Raw genomic sequence first — 16,418 nt, forward strand, 5'->3', positions numbered from 1 at the left:
TTGGTGAGTTGATGGGAGGTTTGGGAGATTAGTCTGGATGAACAAGTGGTCTTCTCCTGCTCACTTCATTGCTGTGTTACTAGGTTACAATACACTTCAGATTTTCCTTGAGATTGTAAACAAGACATGTCTACACCCCCACCCCAGCATGGTTAGACATTGCTGAAATCGTTCAAGTCCTCCAATCCCTGTCTGCACAGTGAAACTAGTTACAACTGTTAAGACCGGTTGAGCAAGGGGTCTCAGGCTCCCCTCCTGCCCCTTTTCTGGTTTGGCCATAACAGGATTTATCTTTTAAAACACAGTGATTATAGCTTACCACCACCTCCCCCTCCAACCAGTGAGCCCTGGCTCACTGCACTCTTAATTGTAATTGCAATGAACCAATAAGACAGCTTTTCATAGGTTTAAACAAGAAAGATGTAAGTTTATTAGCCTTATCACTCTAACTCGGTTAAAATACTAAAATACATGATGCAACCACGCTCACATGCATATGAGAGAAACACACACAAATGGATACAGAGGGTAAGAAAGAATTGGGGGGCGTTGAAGGAGAGTTTGTAATAAATGGAATTCCGTTACTGGGTGGTAATGTCCTTGATACAATGTCCTCAGTTGAAGTTAAGGTCTTGGAGTCCTCACTGGGTCTCAGTGCACAATTTCAAGCTTGCTTCTCTGGCACCAGAAGCCGAAGAGAGGCTTTGTCTGTACTCTTGAAGCGTAGAAGTTGCCACCATGGTTTTTATTTATTTTATTTATTTAGAGATACAGCACTGGAACAGGCCCTTCGGCCCACCGAGTCTGTGCCAACCAACAACCACCCATTTATACCAATCCTACATTAACCCCATATTCCCTACCACATCCCCACCATTCCCCTACCACCTACCTACACTCGGGGCAATTTACAATGGCCAATTTACCTATCAACCTACAAGTCTTTGGCTGTGGGAGGAAACCTGGAGCACCCGGCGGAAACCCACGCGGTCACAGGGAGAACTTGCAAACTCCGCACAGGCAGTACCCAGAACTGAACCCGGGTTGCTGGAGCTGTGAGGCTGCGCCACTGTGGCACCCACTTTGCTGGAGAGAGAGAGACAGGGAGAGATCTTCCTTCTGCCAGTCCAGTGGCAGTCTTTCTCCTTTCTGTTCAAATTGCAGTCTCATTCCTTTCTGTGAGACACAGTTCAAAAAAGTCCCAGTCTGGCCAGCAGGTGGGTCATGTGACCATCTCTTTGTTTGAAACAGCAGCTTCTTGGAGGGTTGCTGAACATCAAAGCTTTCCAGACACACTTGGTGTGGGATGGAGTTCTGGCTCTTCCATAAAGGATGTTGATCATCACTGTTGCCCAGACCAATCTTGTTAATTGAATCAGTGAGCACTCCCATCGTCTCTCTATTCAACTGTCTCTCAGAATGCAAATTGCAACCATATTTTCGACTGTTCAGTTCTGCTTTTTTTTAAACAAGTTATCTGCAATGTCCAGTAAAAAAGTTTCAAGTAGTGTCCCATATAACAAAATTAATATGTTTCCATTCGGCAGGTGTGATTCCGGTCACACAACACTCTAGGTTCTACTGATTCTTACTTTAATCCTGAAACTGAAAACATTTTCATTAACCATACCCAGATAATCATTGCATTGAACTGATGGGTTTTAACATGGAACTCCTGATATCTTATTTTTGTTTCCCTCTTTATAAGATGTGAACGAGTGTGTAGAGAATCCCGGAATTTGTGTTAACGGACACTGTATAAACACTGATGGTTCCTTCCGATGTGAATGTCCATTCGGATATAGCCTGGATTTCACTGGAGTCAACTGTGTTGGTGAGTTGCTTGATGTGACGTGTCTCATTTGAACAAAAGACATGTAAAGGAGCACGAATTGAGGATTAGGGCTTGAAACACAGTTAGGGGGTGGGTTTGGGGGAATGTTTTCACACCATAGGATTATTGCGAAAGGAATCCATTACCAGAGGGACTTAATTAAACAAAGACAATCACAACATTTAACTGTAAGTTAGATTAACACTTGAAGAGGAAAAAGCAGGCATACAGAATGTACTGTCGTAGGTATAATGGGCTTCTGCTGCACTGATGTTGTGATAAATAATATCAGGGATTCTCAGCCTCAGAACTTGCCTCAATGAACAGCACTGTAATTGTCAACAGTGGCTGGGTACAAGAGCTGTCAAAAATATCCCTAGCCTGTCTATTACACCTGACCATCTGATGTTGTTGTGCGTAATATCCCTGAGATCCTGGCTGCGTTGCTAAGTAACGACATGAAGTGGGGACTACTGTAGTCCCTCTTAGCCACAAGGTCACCTGTCGTGTAGAGTCTGCAGGCCTGCTTTGGTTGCCTGTAGGAAGCTGAGTGGCAGGAGAAGCATCCTCACAGGGAAATTGAAGGGCAGTACATAAAAATTTTTTGTAACCTATTCTTAGCTTTAAACAGATCATTTCAGTTACCTCATGTCTCAGTGGTGAGTGTGGGACTGAGCTGTACAGACCCGAGTATCCCAGGGACCATCCCTGACCTGCACCAGTTTAGCTAATCTCAGCCAGGGAAGTAGCCTGGACACTTCAATTAACCTCAATGCCCTGGGTTATGGAAAGGAAGGGAAAATCAGTTGGTTCCTGCTCGTGGTCTTCATCCAGTGACTCTTACCGGAAAGTGTGAGTGCAGGCACATGTGCATGGACATGTTGAGGATTGGTGCCATGGAATTCATGCCCCATTAAGACACTGCCCTTGAAAAAGGAGGGCTGATGGAATTGGAGGAAAGTTTTTCCTGCAGAAAACTGTGAAAGATCCACATAACAGGATACCTTGAACATAGTGTTTTTCGGGGAAAAGCACATTATGGACTTCCAACCATTTTGAGCAGCAACAGTGGTATTGGTAACATTGGCTGTCTGACCTTGGTGCTTGATGGCCGGCACGAACACCATAGGCCGAAGGGCCTGTTTCTGTGCTGTATAACTCTGTGACTCTATAACCTGTTAGTCGCTCCTTATTTCTTTACCCTGTTGGTAGCTCCATACTTCCTCAGTCTGTTGGTAGCTCCCTATTTCTTTATTCTTGGGTTTCTACTTTTTCACTATTGATGGCTCCCTCTTCATGCTATTCATAGCTTCCTATTTGCTCAGCTGGTCTCTCCCTGATGCCTCACTCTTCTGTTTGCACTATTTCCCTGCCCCCTGTTTCTTCACCCATCTCAGAAGGATGTCAAACCACATTACGGCATCTGCGAGATCTTTCTTGAATTTGACTGTTTTCTTCCTGCAATACTGTCTGTGCATTATTGAAAGAAGCTTTGTGTCAGGAATTGCATGTACACCAAAATACAAAGGGCCTTGCCAATCAAGCTCTATGAAATGTGTCAATACCCAGGACTGAGTATGGTGTTTGTGTTTGTGTCCAGATACTGATGAGTGCACTATTGGTAACCCGTGTGGTAACGGAACTTGCAGCAATGTTATCGGAGGGTTTGAGTGCGCATGTGACGATGGATTTGAACCTGGTCCAATGATGACTTGCGAAGGTAGGCCAAACATTTTAATGACTCAATTGCACAGCTGTTCTGAGGTGCAATTGATATTGTTGTTTTGGAGCAGGTACTGGCGATATTTGGTTTTGTAGCGGATACTGGTGATGTTTGATTTTGCAGTGGGTGCTGGCAACGTTTGGTTTTGCAGTGGGTGCTGGCGACGTTTGGTTTTGGAGTGGTTGCTGGCGACATTTGGTTTTGCAGTGGGTGCTGGCGACGTTTGGTTTTGGAATGGTTGCTGGCGACATTTGGTTTTGCAGTGGGTGCTGGCGACGTTTGGTTTTGCAGTGGGTACTGGCGACGTTTGGTTTTGCAGTGGGTGCTGGCGACGTTTGGTTTTGGAGTGGTTGCTGGCGACGTTTGGTTTTGCAGTGGGTACTGGCGACGTTTGGTTTTGCAGTGGGTACTGGCGACGTTTGGTTTTGGAGTAGTTGCTGGCGACGTTTGGTTTTGTAATGGGTACTGGCGATGTTTGGTTTTGAAACAGAAAGTCTCATAGAATTTCTTCCTCCTTATAATGCATGACCTGTAATAAGTGGGCAGCTGGATAATGTAACCCAATGCAAGAGCTGGCATGAGAAGCTTCAGAGATTACGTGGCTGTGCGATGTACAAACTTTTGTTTGTGTTTTTAGATATCAATGAGTGTTCCCTCAATCCCCTGCTGTGTGCATTTCGTTGCATCAACAGCTATGGTTCCTATGAGTGCACCTGCCCTGGAGGTTACATTCTGAGAGACGATCGCAAGATGTGCAAAGGTAAGGGAAGGATTGGCACCAGAGGCACTCAGCTACGGTACAGCACTGACCAGGTGCTAAATAATAGCTTTCTGTAATTTAAGTAATATATAATTTATAATTTGTATGGAAATACATTTTTAATTAAAATATCAGTGATTTAACAGATTTGCCAACACACCAATAATTATAGCTGGCACTTGTTTATAGAGATCTGTTATAATAGATTGGAAAGACAAGACTTTCTTTCATTATGTGGATTATTTTAACACCAGCCTATCAAAATGACATGCTCAAGCAGTTACATTGGCATTCACCAAGAGACCAAAATCTCTTCTATTGAGCTATAGAACCAGCAAAATCAACTGTGGGGACACCATTTCCAGCTGTTGGATGAACAACTCTAGCTGAGGAGTGATCAGCTCCAATACCAACCCAATCCAATACCAGCTGTGGAGTGATCTGCTCCGGCTGTGGAGTGATTCAGTGCAGCTGCGGTGTGACCAGATCCACCATGACGTGACCAGATCCAGTGTGAATTCAATCTAAATAGCCCAACAAAAATTTAGCAAATCCATAACTTGACCCGACTCCTGATAACAGCTCACAAACCCAACTGAATGAAGTTACAGCTGACAAGTGGGGCTCTCTTAATATGGAGAGGCCAGACATATTGGGATGATGAATTCATAATTGTTAGCATGGTTCAGATGAAAATGATGCATTCGATGACTGGACTTGCGACTTACTTTAGTAAATTTATTGATTCCCGTGTAGCTCACCAGTTTAGTCACTAACACTCCGAGGAAGATATTCCCCAATATTGTCCAGAACCCTTGGCAATTTTTGATATGACTGATACACTGGACAGTGGTTCAACCATGAGTGAGTGTGAGTTATAGTCAACTGGTGGTAAGTTAATGCAGAAGCAGATGTCAGATGGCTGTGAGACAGGTTTATGCATTTGCTGACTACTGCTTACCCCTGATTACAGATTTGGATGAATGTTCAGAAGGATTCCATGACTGTGAGTCCCGAGGGATGATGTGCAAGAATCTGATTGGCACGTTCATGTGCATCTGCCCACCTGGAATGATGCGAAGACCAGACGGAGAGGGCTGCATGGGTACACCACCCTGTCTGTCATGTGTGTCTGTCTGTCTGTCTGTGTGCCTGCTGGTCTATTGTGTGTGTCTGTCTTCACTGTATGTCTGTCTGCTGGCTGTTGTCTATCTAATTAGTGCACATGGATTCAGAAGGTTTATAGTTACCTCTTGGGACATGATGACTTGGATGTTTCTCCTCCTGCTGGTGGTTTAGGTGGGATTGCCATTGAGATGTAGCCCACCACTGCCAATGAGGTAAATGCAGTAGTGCTGCAGCAGGACTCTCACCACATCATGCGAAGCGGGAGCTGCAATTAGAGGGGCACCACAAATACCTGACTACGATTTTTTGCTGAAGGTCTTGGATTGGGCTGGGGTCTTCAGCAGATTAGTGTTTGGGACTATTACAGAGAGAAGGCCAATGCTCTCCCTCCAGCCAACAAAATGGGGGGTTCATCATCACTACCCCAGGGACTACTGCCACTCCTCTCCTTACGGTTCTCAGGTTTGAGGATTATCAGTAGCAGCAAGAAGGGAAATCAGATGGCCTGACTGGCTATGCCTTGCCTCTCCTCCATCATTTACCTGGGGTAGGCAAAGAAGGGGCAACTGCTTGACAGAAGTTCATTCATAGACTTCACTGTCTAATTGGACAAGTAGGTGAAGACAAACTCAGACCAATGATTCTGTACAGGAAGATTAAAGACATCTGATGTGGGAAATATGAACCTGTTTTAATTATCAAAAGTCATCATGTCTAGTCTGTTTTACATATCTCTGATTTAATTGATGATGAGCTTTGTTGAAAAATACTGATTGATTTTGAGTTAGTGCCTAATTCTGGGATGTTCTGACATTCAGATAACCGTGAAACTTCAGGTTAGTAGTGAATGATCTTGTACCAAACAAATTACCAATTTGTTACCCCTCTAAAAATTTGATCGAAAATAGGCTTGAGTGACCAAGTAGAAATGTTCAACAAAGAAAGTGTTTCCATGCATTTGACCTGAACTTGTTATAGAGTAAGGTCACATCCAGGTTAAATATTAAGGAGCGTTACACTTGAATATCTGAATTTCAACTTTGCTTAATTGTAGCACTCTTGCTTATGAGTCAAGTTTGTGGGTTCAAGTCTGACTCCAGAACTTGTGAACATAATTTAGACTGACACTTCAGTGTAGTACTGATGGATTGTTGTATTGTTGGAGGTTTCCCTTAGACATTAAACTGAGGCCCCGTCTGTCACTTGAGTACATAAAAGGTTTCTAGGCTCTATTCAAAGAAGAGCAGTGAGGTTTCCTGGTGTCCTGGCCAACATTCCTCCCTCAATCAGCATCACTAAAACCAATTAATTGATTGTGGGACCTTTACTGTGTGTGAAATGGCCAACATAACAACAATAACTACACATTAAATTATTTCATTGTACATTGCTGAGAGATGGGATACGGTGTTGTTTATAAATACAGGTCTTTCATTCTTACACACGGGTTAAAATTCTATTGGAACATTTCCAGATGAAAACGAATGTCGCACCAAACCAGGGATATGTCAGAATGGACGATGTATCAACACAGTTGGCAGCTACAGGTGTGACTGCAACGAAGGATTCTTGGAAAGTCCATCAGCTACAGAATGTCTGGGTGAGTAGGAAACCTCGAAACATGGACAAGATCCACAGAAAAACTCTTGCCTCTTAACAGGAAATTAGATTGTCTCAGAAATTTACTGGGGAATTGTCAGAAGTAACAAGAGAGGTGTGGGTTCACAAGATCAATTATTAAACAGAGTGAGCAGACTGGCAGAAACACTAAGCAGTGATTTCCCCGATTTATATTCTGGTTCCACATCCAATACTTGGAGATGTCCAATGTAATATGGATACTTCTGGTTTATTGTGCTGGTGGCCATTCAAAAGGCAACAGTGAACCTGACTGATCACCACATCAGAACATAAGAGTTGAATCACGAGAACCCTAACTCTCTTTCAGCTGTTTATGCCATCCAGCTAATGGATGATGTCGTTAAATATTTGAGGATGGGGCTTAGTTCTGGATTGAACAGTTTTCATCTGGTACAGGTTAACCTGTAGAACTAGAGGTGCACTGACTTTACCCATCCCGCACACACTCAAGACAGATTTTTGTGGATGTGTGTCATGTGGATTGGGCCTTACTGTAGGTGTGTGTTGGGGCTGGGGTTTTCTGTGGGTGTGTGTTGGGGCTGGAGGTTTCAGTGGGAGTTTGTTGAGGCTGGGGGTTTCTGTGGGTGTGTGTTGGGGCTGGGGTTTTCTGTGGGTGTGTGTTGGGGCTGGAGGTTTCAGTGGGAGTTTGTTGGGGCTGGGGGTTTCTGTGGGTGTATGTTGGGGCTGGAGGTTTCAGTGGGTGTTTGTTGGGGCTGGGGGTTTCTGTGGGTGTGTGTTGGGGATGGGGGTCTCAGTGGGTGTTTGTTGGGGCTGGAGGTTTCAGTGGGTGTTTGTTGGGGCTGGGGGTTTCTGTGGGTGTATGTTGGGGCTGGAGGTTTCAGTGGGTGTTTGTTGGGGCTGGGGGTTTCTGTGGGTGTGTGTTGGGGATGGGGGTCTCAGTGGGTGTTTGTTGGGGCTGGAGGTTTCAGTGGGTGTTTGTTGGGGCTGGGGGTTTCTGTGGGTGTGTGTTGGGGCTGGAAGTTTCTGTGGGAGTGCGTTGGGGCTGGGGGTTTCTGTGGGTGTGTTGGGGCTGGGGGTTTCAGTGGGTGTGTGTTGGGGCTGGAGGTTTCTGTGGGTGTTTGTTGGGGTGGGGGTTTCTGTGGGTGTGTGTTGGGGCTGGGGGTTTCTGTGGGTGTGTTGGGGCTGGGGGTTTCAGTGGGTGTGTGTTGGGGCTGGAGGTTTCTGTGGGTGTTTGTTGGGGTGGGGGTTTCTGTGGGTGTGTGTTGGGGCTGGAGGTTTCTGTGGGTGTGCGTTGGGGCTGGGGGTTTCTGTGGGAGTGCGTTGGGGCTGGGGGTTTCTGTGGGAGTGCGTTGGGGCTGGGGGTTTCTGTGCGAGTGCGTTGGGGCTGGGGGTTTCTGTGGGTGTGTTGGGGCTGGGGGTTTCTGTGGGTGTGTGTTGGGGCTGGAGGTTTCTGTGGGTGTGCGTTGGGGCTGGGGGTTTCTGTGGGAGTGCGTTGGGGCTGGGGGTTTCTGTGGGAGTGCGTTGGGGCTGGGGGTTTCTGTGGGTGTGTGTTGGGGCTGGGGTTTCTGTGGGTGTGTGTTAGGGCTGGGGGTTTCTGTGGGTGTGTTGGGGCTGGGGTTTCTGTGGGTGTGTTGGGGCTGGGGGTTTCTGTGGGTGTGCGTTGGGGCTGGGGGTTTCTGTGGGTGTGTGTTGGGGCTGGGGGTTTCTGTGGGTGTGTTGGGGCTGGGGTTTCTGTGGGTGTGTTGGGGCTGGGGGTTTCTGTGGGTGTGTTGGGGCTGGGGTTTCTGTGGGTGTGTTGGGGCTGGGGGTTTCTGTGGGAGTGCGTTGGGGCTGGGGGTTTCTGTGGGAGTGCGTTGGGGCTGGGGGTTTCTGTGGGTGTGTGTTGGGGCTGGGGTTTCTGTGGGTGTGCATTGGGGCTGGGGGTTTCTGTGGGTGTGTGTTAGGGCTGGGGGTTTCTGTGGGTGTGTTGGGGCTGGGGTTTCTGTGGGTGTGTTGGGGCTGGGGGTTTCTGTGGGTGTGTGTTAGGGCTGGAAGTTTCTGTGGGAGTGCATTGGGGCTGGGGGTTTCAGTGGGTGTTTGTTGGGGCTGGGGGTTTCTGTGGGTGTATTGGGGCTGGAGGTTTCAGTGGGTGTTTGTTGGGGTGGGGTTTCTGTGGGTGTGTGTTGGGGATGGGGGTTTCTGTGGGAGTGCGTTGGGGATGGGGGTTTCTGTGGGAGTGCGTTGGGGCTGGGGGTTTCTGTGGGTGTGCGTTGGGGCTGGGGGTTTCTGTGGGTGTGCGTTGGGGCTGGGGGTTTCAGTGGGTGTTTGTTGGGGCTGGGGGTTTCTGTGGGTGTATTGGGGCTGGAGGTTTCAGTGGGTGTTTGTTGGGGTGGGGTTTCTGTGGGTGTGTGTTGGGGATGGGGGTTTCTGTGGGAGTGCGTTGGGGCTGGGGGTTTCTGTGGGTGTGTTGGGGCTGGGGGTTTCTGTGGGTGTGTGTTGGGGCTGGGGGTTTCTGTGGGAGTGCGTTGGGGCTGGGGGTTTCTGTGGGTGTGCGTTGGGGCTGGGGGTTTCTGTGGGTGTGCGTTGGGGCTGGGGGTTTCTGTGGGTGTGCATTGGGGCTGGGGGTTTCTGTGGGTGTGTGTTGGGGCTGGAAGTTTCTGTGGGAGTGCATTGGGGCTGGAGGTTTCTGTGGGTGTGTGTTGGGGCTGGGGGTTTCTGTGGGAGTGTGTTCGGGCTGGGGGTTTCTGTGGGAGTGTGTTGGGGCTGGGGGTTTCTGTGGGACTGTGTTGGGGCTGGGAGTTTCTGTGAGTGTGTTGGGACTGGAGGTTTCTGTGGGAGTGTGTTGGGGCTGGAGGTTTCTGTGGGAGTGCATTGGAGTTGGAGGTTTCTGTGGGAGTGTGTTGGGGCTGGGGGTTTCTGTGGGACTGTGTTGGGGCTGGGGGTTTCTGTGGGAGTGTGTTGGGGCTGGGGGTTTCTGTGGGAGTGTGTTGGGGCTGGAGGTTTCTGCATGCACACCTGCAGCTATATACATATTGGATATTTAATAATGTACAAAGAATTATTAGGTGAAAGGGCAATTTTGACCTTTAATTTTCAGTAGTCGCTGGTTATAATCAGACTGCAGAAATTGGATCTCAATTGAAAACACAGATGTTGATCTTTTCCCCCAAGTCCATCTCCTCCTCTTCTGAAGCTGGTGACTCTTACAGGAGTAAAATTCCCTGCATGTCGATCCTTGGCAGTTAAAGTTCCGTGGATGCTGACCCTTGCTGGGGTATTTTAACTCAGTCCCACCCAAAGCAGTGTAGTTCCTCTCTGTATAACTCAATCCCACACTGGGTGGTGCAGCTCCTCTTTGTATAACTCAGTCCCAACCAGGCCAGTGCAGTCCCCCTCTGTAAAACTCAGTCCCAACCAGGCCAGTGCAGTCCCTCTCTGTATAACTCAGTCCCAACCAGGCCAGTGCAGTCCCTCTCTGTATAACTCAGTCCCAACCAGGACAGTGCAGTTCCTCTCTGTATAACTCAGTCCCAACCAGGACAGTGCAGTTCCTCTCTGTACAACTCAGTCCCAACCAGGACAGTGCAGTTCCTCTCTGTATAACTCAGTCCCAACCAGGACAGTGCAGTCCCTCTCTGTATAACTTAGTCCCAACCAGGACAGTGCAGTTCCTCTCTGTATAACTTAGTCCCAACCAGGACAGTGCAGTTCCTCTCGGTATAACTCAGTCCCAACCAGGACAGTGCAGTTCCTCTCTGTATAACTCAGTCCCAACCAGGACAGTGCAGTCCCTCTCTGTATAACTCAGTCCCAACCAGGACAGTGCAGTCCCTCTCTGTATAACTCAGTCCCACACTGGACAGTGCAGTTCCTCTCTGTACAACTCAGTCCCAACCAGGACAGTGCAGTTCCTCTCTGTATAACTCAGTCCCAACCAGGACAGTGCAGTTCCTCTCTGTATAACTCAGTCCCAACCAGGACAGTGCTGTTCCTCTCTGTATAACTTAGTCCCAACCAGGACAGTGCAGTTCCTCTCTGTATAACTCAGTCCCAACCAGGACAGTGCAGTTCCTCTCTGTATAACTCAGTCCCAACCAGGACAGTGCAGTCCCTCTCTGTATAACTCAGTCCCAACCAGGACAGTGCAGTCCCTCTCTGTATAACTCAGTCCCAACCAGGACAGTGCAGTTCCTCTCTGTATAACTCAGTCCCAACCAGGACAGTGCAGTCCCTCTCTGTATAACTCAGTCCCAACCAGGACAGTGCAGTCCCTCTCTGTATAACTCAGTCCCACACTGGACAGTGCAGTTCCTCTCTGTATAACTCAGTCCCAACCAGGACAGTGCAGTCCCTCTCTGAATAACTCAGTCCCAACCAGGACAGTGCAGTCCCTCTCTGAATAACTCAGTCCCACACTGGACAGTGCAGTCCCTCTCTGAATAACTCAGTCCCAACCAGGACAGTGCAGTCCCTCTCTGAATAACTCAGTCCCACACTGGACAGTGCAGTCCCTGTCTGTATAACTAAGTCCCAACCAGGACAGTGCAGTCCCTCTCTGTAGAACTCAGTCCCAACCAGGCCAGTGCAGTCCCTCTCTGGATAACTCAGTCCCAACCAGGCCAGTGCAGTCCCTCTCTGGATAACTCAGTCCCAACCAGGACAGTGCAGTCCCTCTCTGCATAACTCAGTCCCAACCAGGACAGTGCAGTTCCTCTCTGTAGAACTCAGTCCCAACCAGGACAGTGCAGTTCCTCTCTGTATAACTCAGTCCCACACTGGACAGTGCAGTCCCTCTCTGTATAACTCAGTCCCACACTGGACAGTGCAGTTCCTCTCTGTATAACTCAGTCCCAACCAGGACAGTGCAGTTCATCTCTGTATAACTCAGTCCCAACCAGGACAGTGCTGTTCCTCTCTGTATAACTCAGTCCCAACCAGGACAGTGCAGTTCCTCTCTGTATAACTCAGTCCCAACCAGGACAGTGCAGTCCCTCTCTGTATAACTCAGTCCCAACCAGGACAGTGCAGTTCCTCTCTGTACAACTCAGTCCCAACCAGGACAGTGCAGTTCCTCTCTGTATAACTCAGTCCCACACTGGACAGTGCAGTTCCTCTCTGTATAACTCAGTCCCACACTGGACAGTGCAGTTCCTCTCTGTATAACTCAGTCCCACACTGGACAGTGCAGTTCCTCTCTGTACAACTCAGTCCCAACCAGGACAGTGCAGTTCCTCTCTGTATAACTCAGTCCCAACCAGGACAGTGCAGTCCCTCTCTGTATAACTTAGTCCCAACCAGGACAGTGCAGTTCCTCTCTGTATAACTCAGTCCCACACTGGACAGTGCAGTCCCTCTCTGTATAACTCAGTCCCACACTGGACAGTGCAGTTCCTCTCTGTATAACTCAGTCCCAACCAGGACAGTGCAGTTCATCTCTGTATAACTCAGTCCCAACCAGGACAGTGCTGTTCCTCTCTGTATAACTCAGTCCCAACCAGGACAGTGCAGTTCCTCTCTGTATAACTCAGTCCCAACCAGGACAGTGCAGTCCCTCTCTGAATAACTCAGTCCCACACTGGACAGTGCAGTCCCTCTCTGAATAACTCAGTCCCAACCAGGACAGTGCAGTCCCTCTCTGTATAACTCAGTCCCAACCAGGCCAGTGCAGTCCCTCTCTGTATAACTCAGTCCCAACCAGGCCAGTGCAGTCCCTCTCTGTATAACTCAGTCCCAACCAGGACAGTGCAGTCTCTCTCTGTATAACTCAGTCCCACACTGGACAGTGCAGTTCCTCTCTGTGTAACTCAGTCCCACACTGGACAGTGCAGTTCCTCTCTGTATAACTCAGTCCCACACTGCACAGTGCAGTTCCTCTCTGTATAACTCAGTCCCAACCAGGACAGTGCAGTTCCTCTCTGTATAACTCAGTCCCACGCTGGACAGTGCAGTTCCTCTCTGTATAACTCAGTCCCAACCAGGCCAGTGCAGTCCCTCTCTGTATAACTTAGTCCCAACCAGGACAATGCAGTTCCTCTCTGTATAACTCAGTCCCAACCAGGACAGTGCAGTTCCTCTCTGTATAACTCAGTCCCAACCAGGACAGTGCAGTCCCTCTCTGTATAACTCAGTCCCAACCAGGACAGTGCAGTTCCTCTCTGTATAACTCAGTCCCAACCAGGACAGTGCAGTCCCTCTCTGTATAACTCAGTCCCAACCAGGACAGTGCAGTTCCTCTCTGTATAACTCAGTCCCACACTGGACAGTGCAGTTCCTCTCTGTATAACTCAGTCCCAACCAGGACAGTGCAGTCCCTCTCTGTATAACTCAGTTCCACAGTGGACAGTGCAGTTCCTCTCTGTATAACTCAGTCCCACACTGGACAGTGCAGTCCCTCTCTGAATAACTCAGTCCCAACCAGGACAGTGCAGTCCCTCTCTGAATAACTCAGTCCCACACTGGACAGTGCAGTCCCTGTCTGTATAACTAAGTCCCAACCAGGACAGTGCAGTCCCTCTCTGTAGAACTCAGTCCCAACCAGGCCAGTGCAGTCCCTCTCTGGATAACTCAGTCCCAACCAGGCCAGTGCAGTCCCTCTCTGGATAACTCAGTCCCAACCAGGACAGTGCAGTCCCTCTCTGCATAACTCAGTCCCAACCAGGACAGTGCAGTTCCTCTCTGTAGAACTCAGTCCCAACCAGGACAGTGCAGTTCCTCTCTGTATAACTCAGTCCCACACTGGACAGTGCAGTCCCTCTCTGTATAACTCAGTCCCACACTGGACAGTGCAGTTCCTCTCTGTATAACTCAGTCCCAACCAGGACAGTGCAGTTCATCTCTGTATAACTCAGTCCCAACCAGGACAGTGCTGTTCCTCTCTGTATAACTCAGTCCCAACCAGGACAGTGCAGTTCCTCTCTGTATAACTCAGTCCCAACCAGGACAGTGCAGTCCCTCTCTGTATAACTCAGTCCCAACCAGGACAGTGCAGTTCCTCTCTGTACAACTCAGTCCCAACCAGGACAGTGCAGTTCCTCTCTGTATAACTCAGTCCCACACTGGACAGTGCAGTTCCTCTCTGTATAACTCAGTCCCACACTGGACAGTGCAGTTCCTCTCTGTATAACTCAGTCCCACACTGGACAGTGCAGTTCCTCTCTGTACAACTCAGTCCCAACCAGGACAGTGCAGTTCCTCTCTGTATAACTCAGTCCCAACCAGGACAGTGCAGTCCCTCTCTGTATAACTTAGTCCCAACCAGGACAGTGCAGTTCCTCTCTGTATAACTCAGTCCCACACTGGACAGTGCAGTCCCTCTCTGTATAACTCAGTCCCACACTGGACAGTGCAGTTCCTCTCTGTATAACTCAGTCCCAACCAGGACAGTGCAGTTCATCTCTGTATAACTCAGTCCCAACCAGGACAGTGCTGTTCCTCTCTGTATAACTCAGTCCCAACCAGGACAGTGCAGTTCCTCTCTGTATAACTCAGTCCCAACCAGGACAGTGCAGTCCCTCTCTGTATAACTCAGTCCCAACCAGGACAGTGCAGTTCCTCTCTGTACAACTCAGTCCCAACCAGGACAGTGCAGTTCCTCTCTGTATAACTCAGTCCCACACTGGACAGTGCAGTTCCTCTCTGTATAACTCAGTCCCACACTGGACAGTGCAGTTCCTCTCTGTATAACTCAGTCCCACACTGGACAGTGCAGTTCCTCTCTGTACAACTCAGTCCCAACCAGGACAGTGCAGTTCCTCTCTGTATAACTCAGTCCCAACCAGGACAGTGCAGTCCCTCTCTGTATAACTTAGTCCCAACCAGGACAGTGCAGTTCCTCTCTGTATAACTTAGTCCCAACCAGGACAGTGCAGTTCCTCTCTGTATAACTCAGTCCCAACCAGGACAGTGCAGTTCCTCTCTGGATTACTCAGTCCCAACCAGGACAGTGCAGTCCCTCTCTGTATAACTCAGTCCCAACCAGGACAGTGCAGTCCCTCTCTGTATAACTCAGTCCCACACTGGACAGTGCAGTTCCTCTCTGTATAACTCAGTCCCAACCAGGACAGTGCAGTCCCTCTCTGAATAACTCAGTCCCAACCAGGACAGTGCAGTCCCTCTCTGAATAACTCAGTCCCACACTGGACAGTGCAGTCCCTCTCTGAATAACTCAGTCCCAACCAGGACAGTGCAGTCCCTCTCTGTATAACTCAGTCCCAACCAGGCCAGTGCAGTCCCTCTCTGTATAACTCAGTCCCAACCAGGCCAGTGCAGTCCCTCTCTGTATAACTCAGTCCCAACCAGGACAGTGCAGTCTCTCTCTGTATAACTCAGTCCCACACTGGACAGTGCAGTTCCTCTCTGTGTAACTCAGTCCCACACTGGACAGTGCAGTTCCTCTCTGTATAACTCAGTCCCACACTGCACAGTGCAGTTCCTCTCTGTATAACTCAGTCCCAACCAGGACAGTGCAGTTCCTCTCTGTATAACTCAGTCCCACGCTGGACAGTGCAGTTCCTCTCTGTATAACTCAGTCCCAACCAGGCCAGTGCAGTCCCTCTCTGTATAACTTAGTCCCAACCAGGACAATGCAGTTCCTCTCTGTATAACTCAGTCCCAACCAGGACAGTGCAGTTCCTCTCTGTATAACTCAGTCCCAACCAGGACAGTGCAGTCCCTCTCTGTATAACTCAGTCCCAACCAGGACAGTGCAGTTCCTCTCTGTATAACTCAGTCCCAACCAGGACAGTGCAGTCCCTCTCTGTATAACTCAGTCCCAACCAGGACAGTGCAGTTCCTCTCTGTATAACTCAGTCCCACACTGGACAGTGCAGTTCCTCTCTGTATAACTCAGTCCCAACCAGGACAGTGCAGTCCCTCTCTGTATAACTCAGTTCCACAGTGGACAGTGCAGTTCCTCTCTGTATAACTCAGTCCCAACCAGGACAGTGCAGTTCCTCTCTGTATAACTCAGTCCCACACTGGACAGTGCAGTTCCTCTCTGTATAACTCAGTCCCACACTGGACAGTGCAGTTCCTCTCTGTATAACTCAGTCCCAACCAGGACAGTGCAGTCCCTCTCTGTATAACTTAGTCCCAACCAGGACAGTGCAGTTCCTCTCTGTATAACTCAGTCCCACACTGGACAGTGCAGTTCCTCTCTGTATAACTCAGTCCCACACTGGACAGTGCAGTTCCTCTCTGGATAACTCAGTCCCACACTGGACAGTGCAGTTCCTCTCTGTATAACTCAGTCCCAACCAGGACAGTGCAGTTCCTCTCTGTATAACTCAGTCCCAACCAGGACAGTGCAGTCCCTCTCTGTATAACTTAGTCCCAACCAGGACAGTGCAGTTCCTCTCTGTATAACTCAGTCCCACACTGGACAGTGCAGTTCC

The 16,418-nt window shown here is 48.9% G+C and overlaps 1 protein-coding gene across 1 annotated transcript in view; it reads left to right on the plus strand.

The window, feature by feature from the left end:
* The window catches only part of fbn2b (fibrillin 2b), a 245,998-nt gene that overhangs the window by 205,740 nt on the left and 23,840 nt on the right, over positions 1–16,418 (plus strand). Inside the window, exons 52-56 of the mRNA XM_068016449.1 lie at positions 1,709–1,834; positions 3,435–3,554; positions 4,195–4,317; positions 5,291–5,422; positions 6,920–7,045. Coding sequence (XP_067872550.1) covers positions 1,709–1,834; positions 3,435–3,554; positions 4,195–4,317; positions 5,291–5,422; positions 6,920–7,045 — 627 coding nt within the window. The remainder of the gene's footprint in view (positions 1–1,708; positions 1,835–3,434; positions 3,555–4,194; positions 4,318–5,290; positions 5,423–6,919; positions 7,046–16,418) is intronic.

This window comes from Heterodontus francisci, chromosome 36, assembly GCF_036365525.1.
Source record: "Heterodontus francisci isolate sHetFra1 chromosome 36, sHetFra1.hap1, whole genome shotgun sequence".
In the NCBI taxonomy this organism is placed as follows: Eukaryota; Metazoa; Chordata; class Chondrichthyes; order Heterodontiformes; family Heterodontidae; genus Heterodontus; species Heterodontus francisci.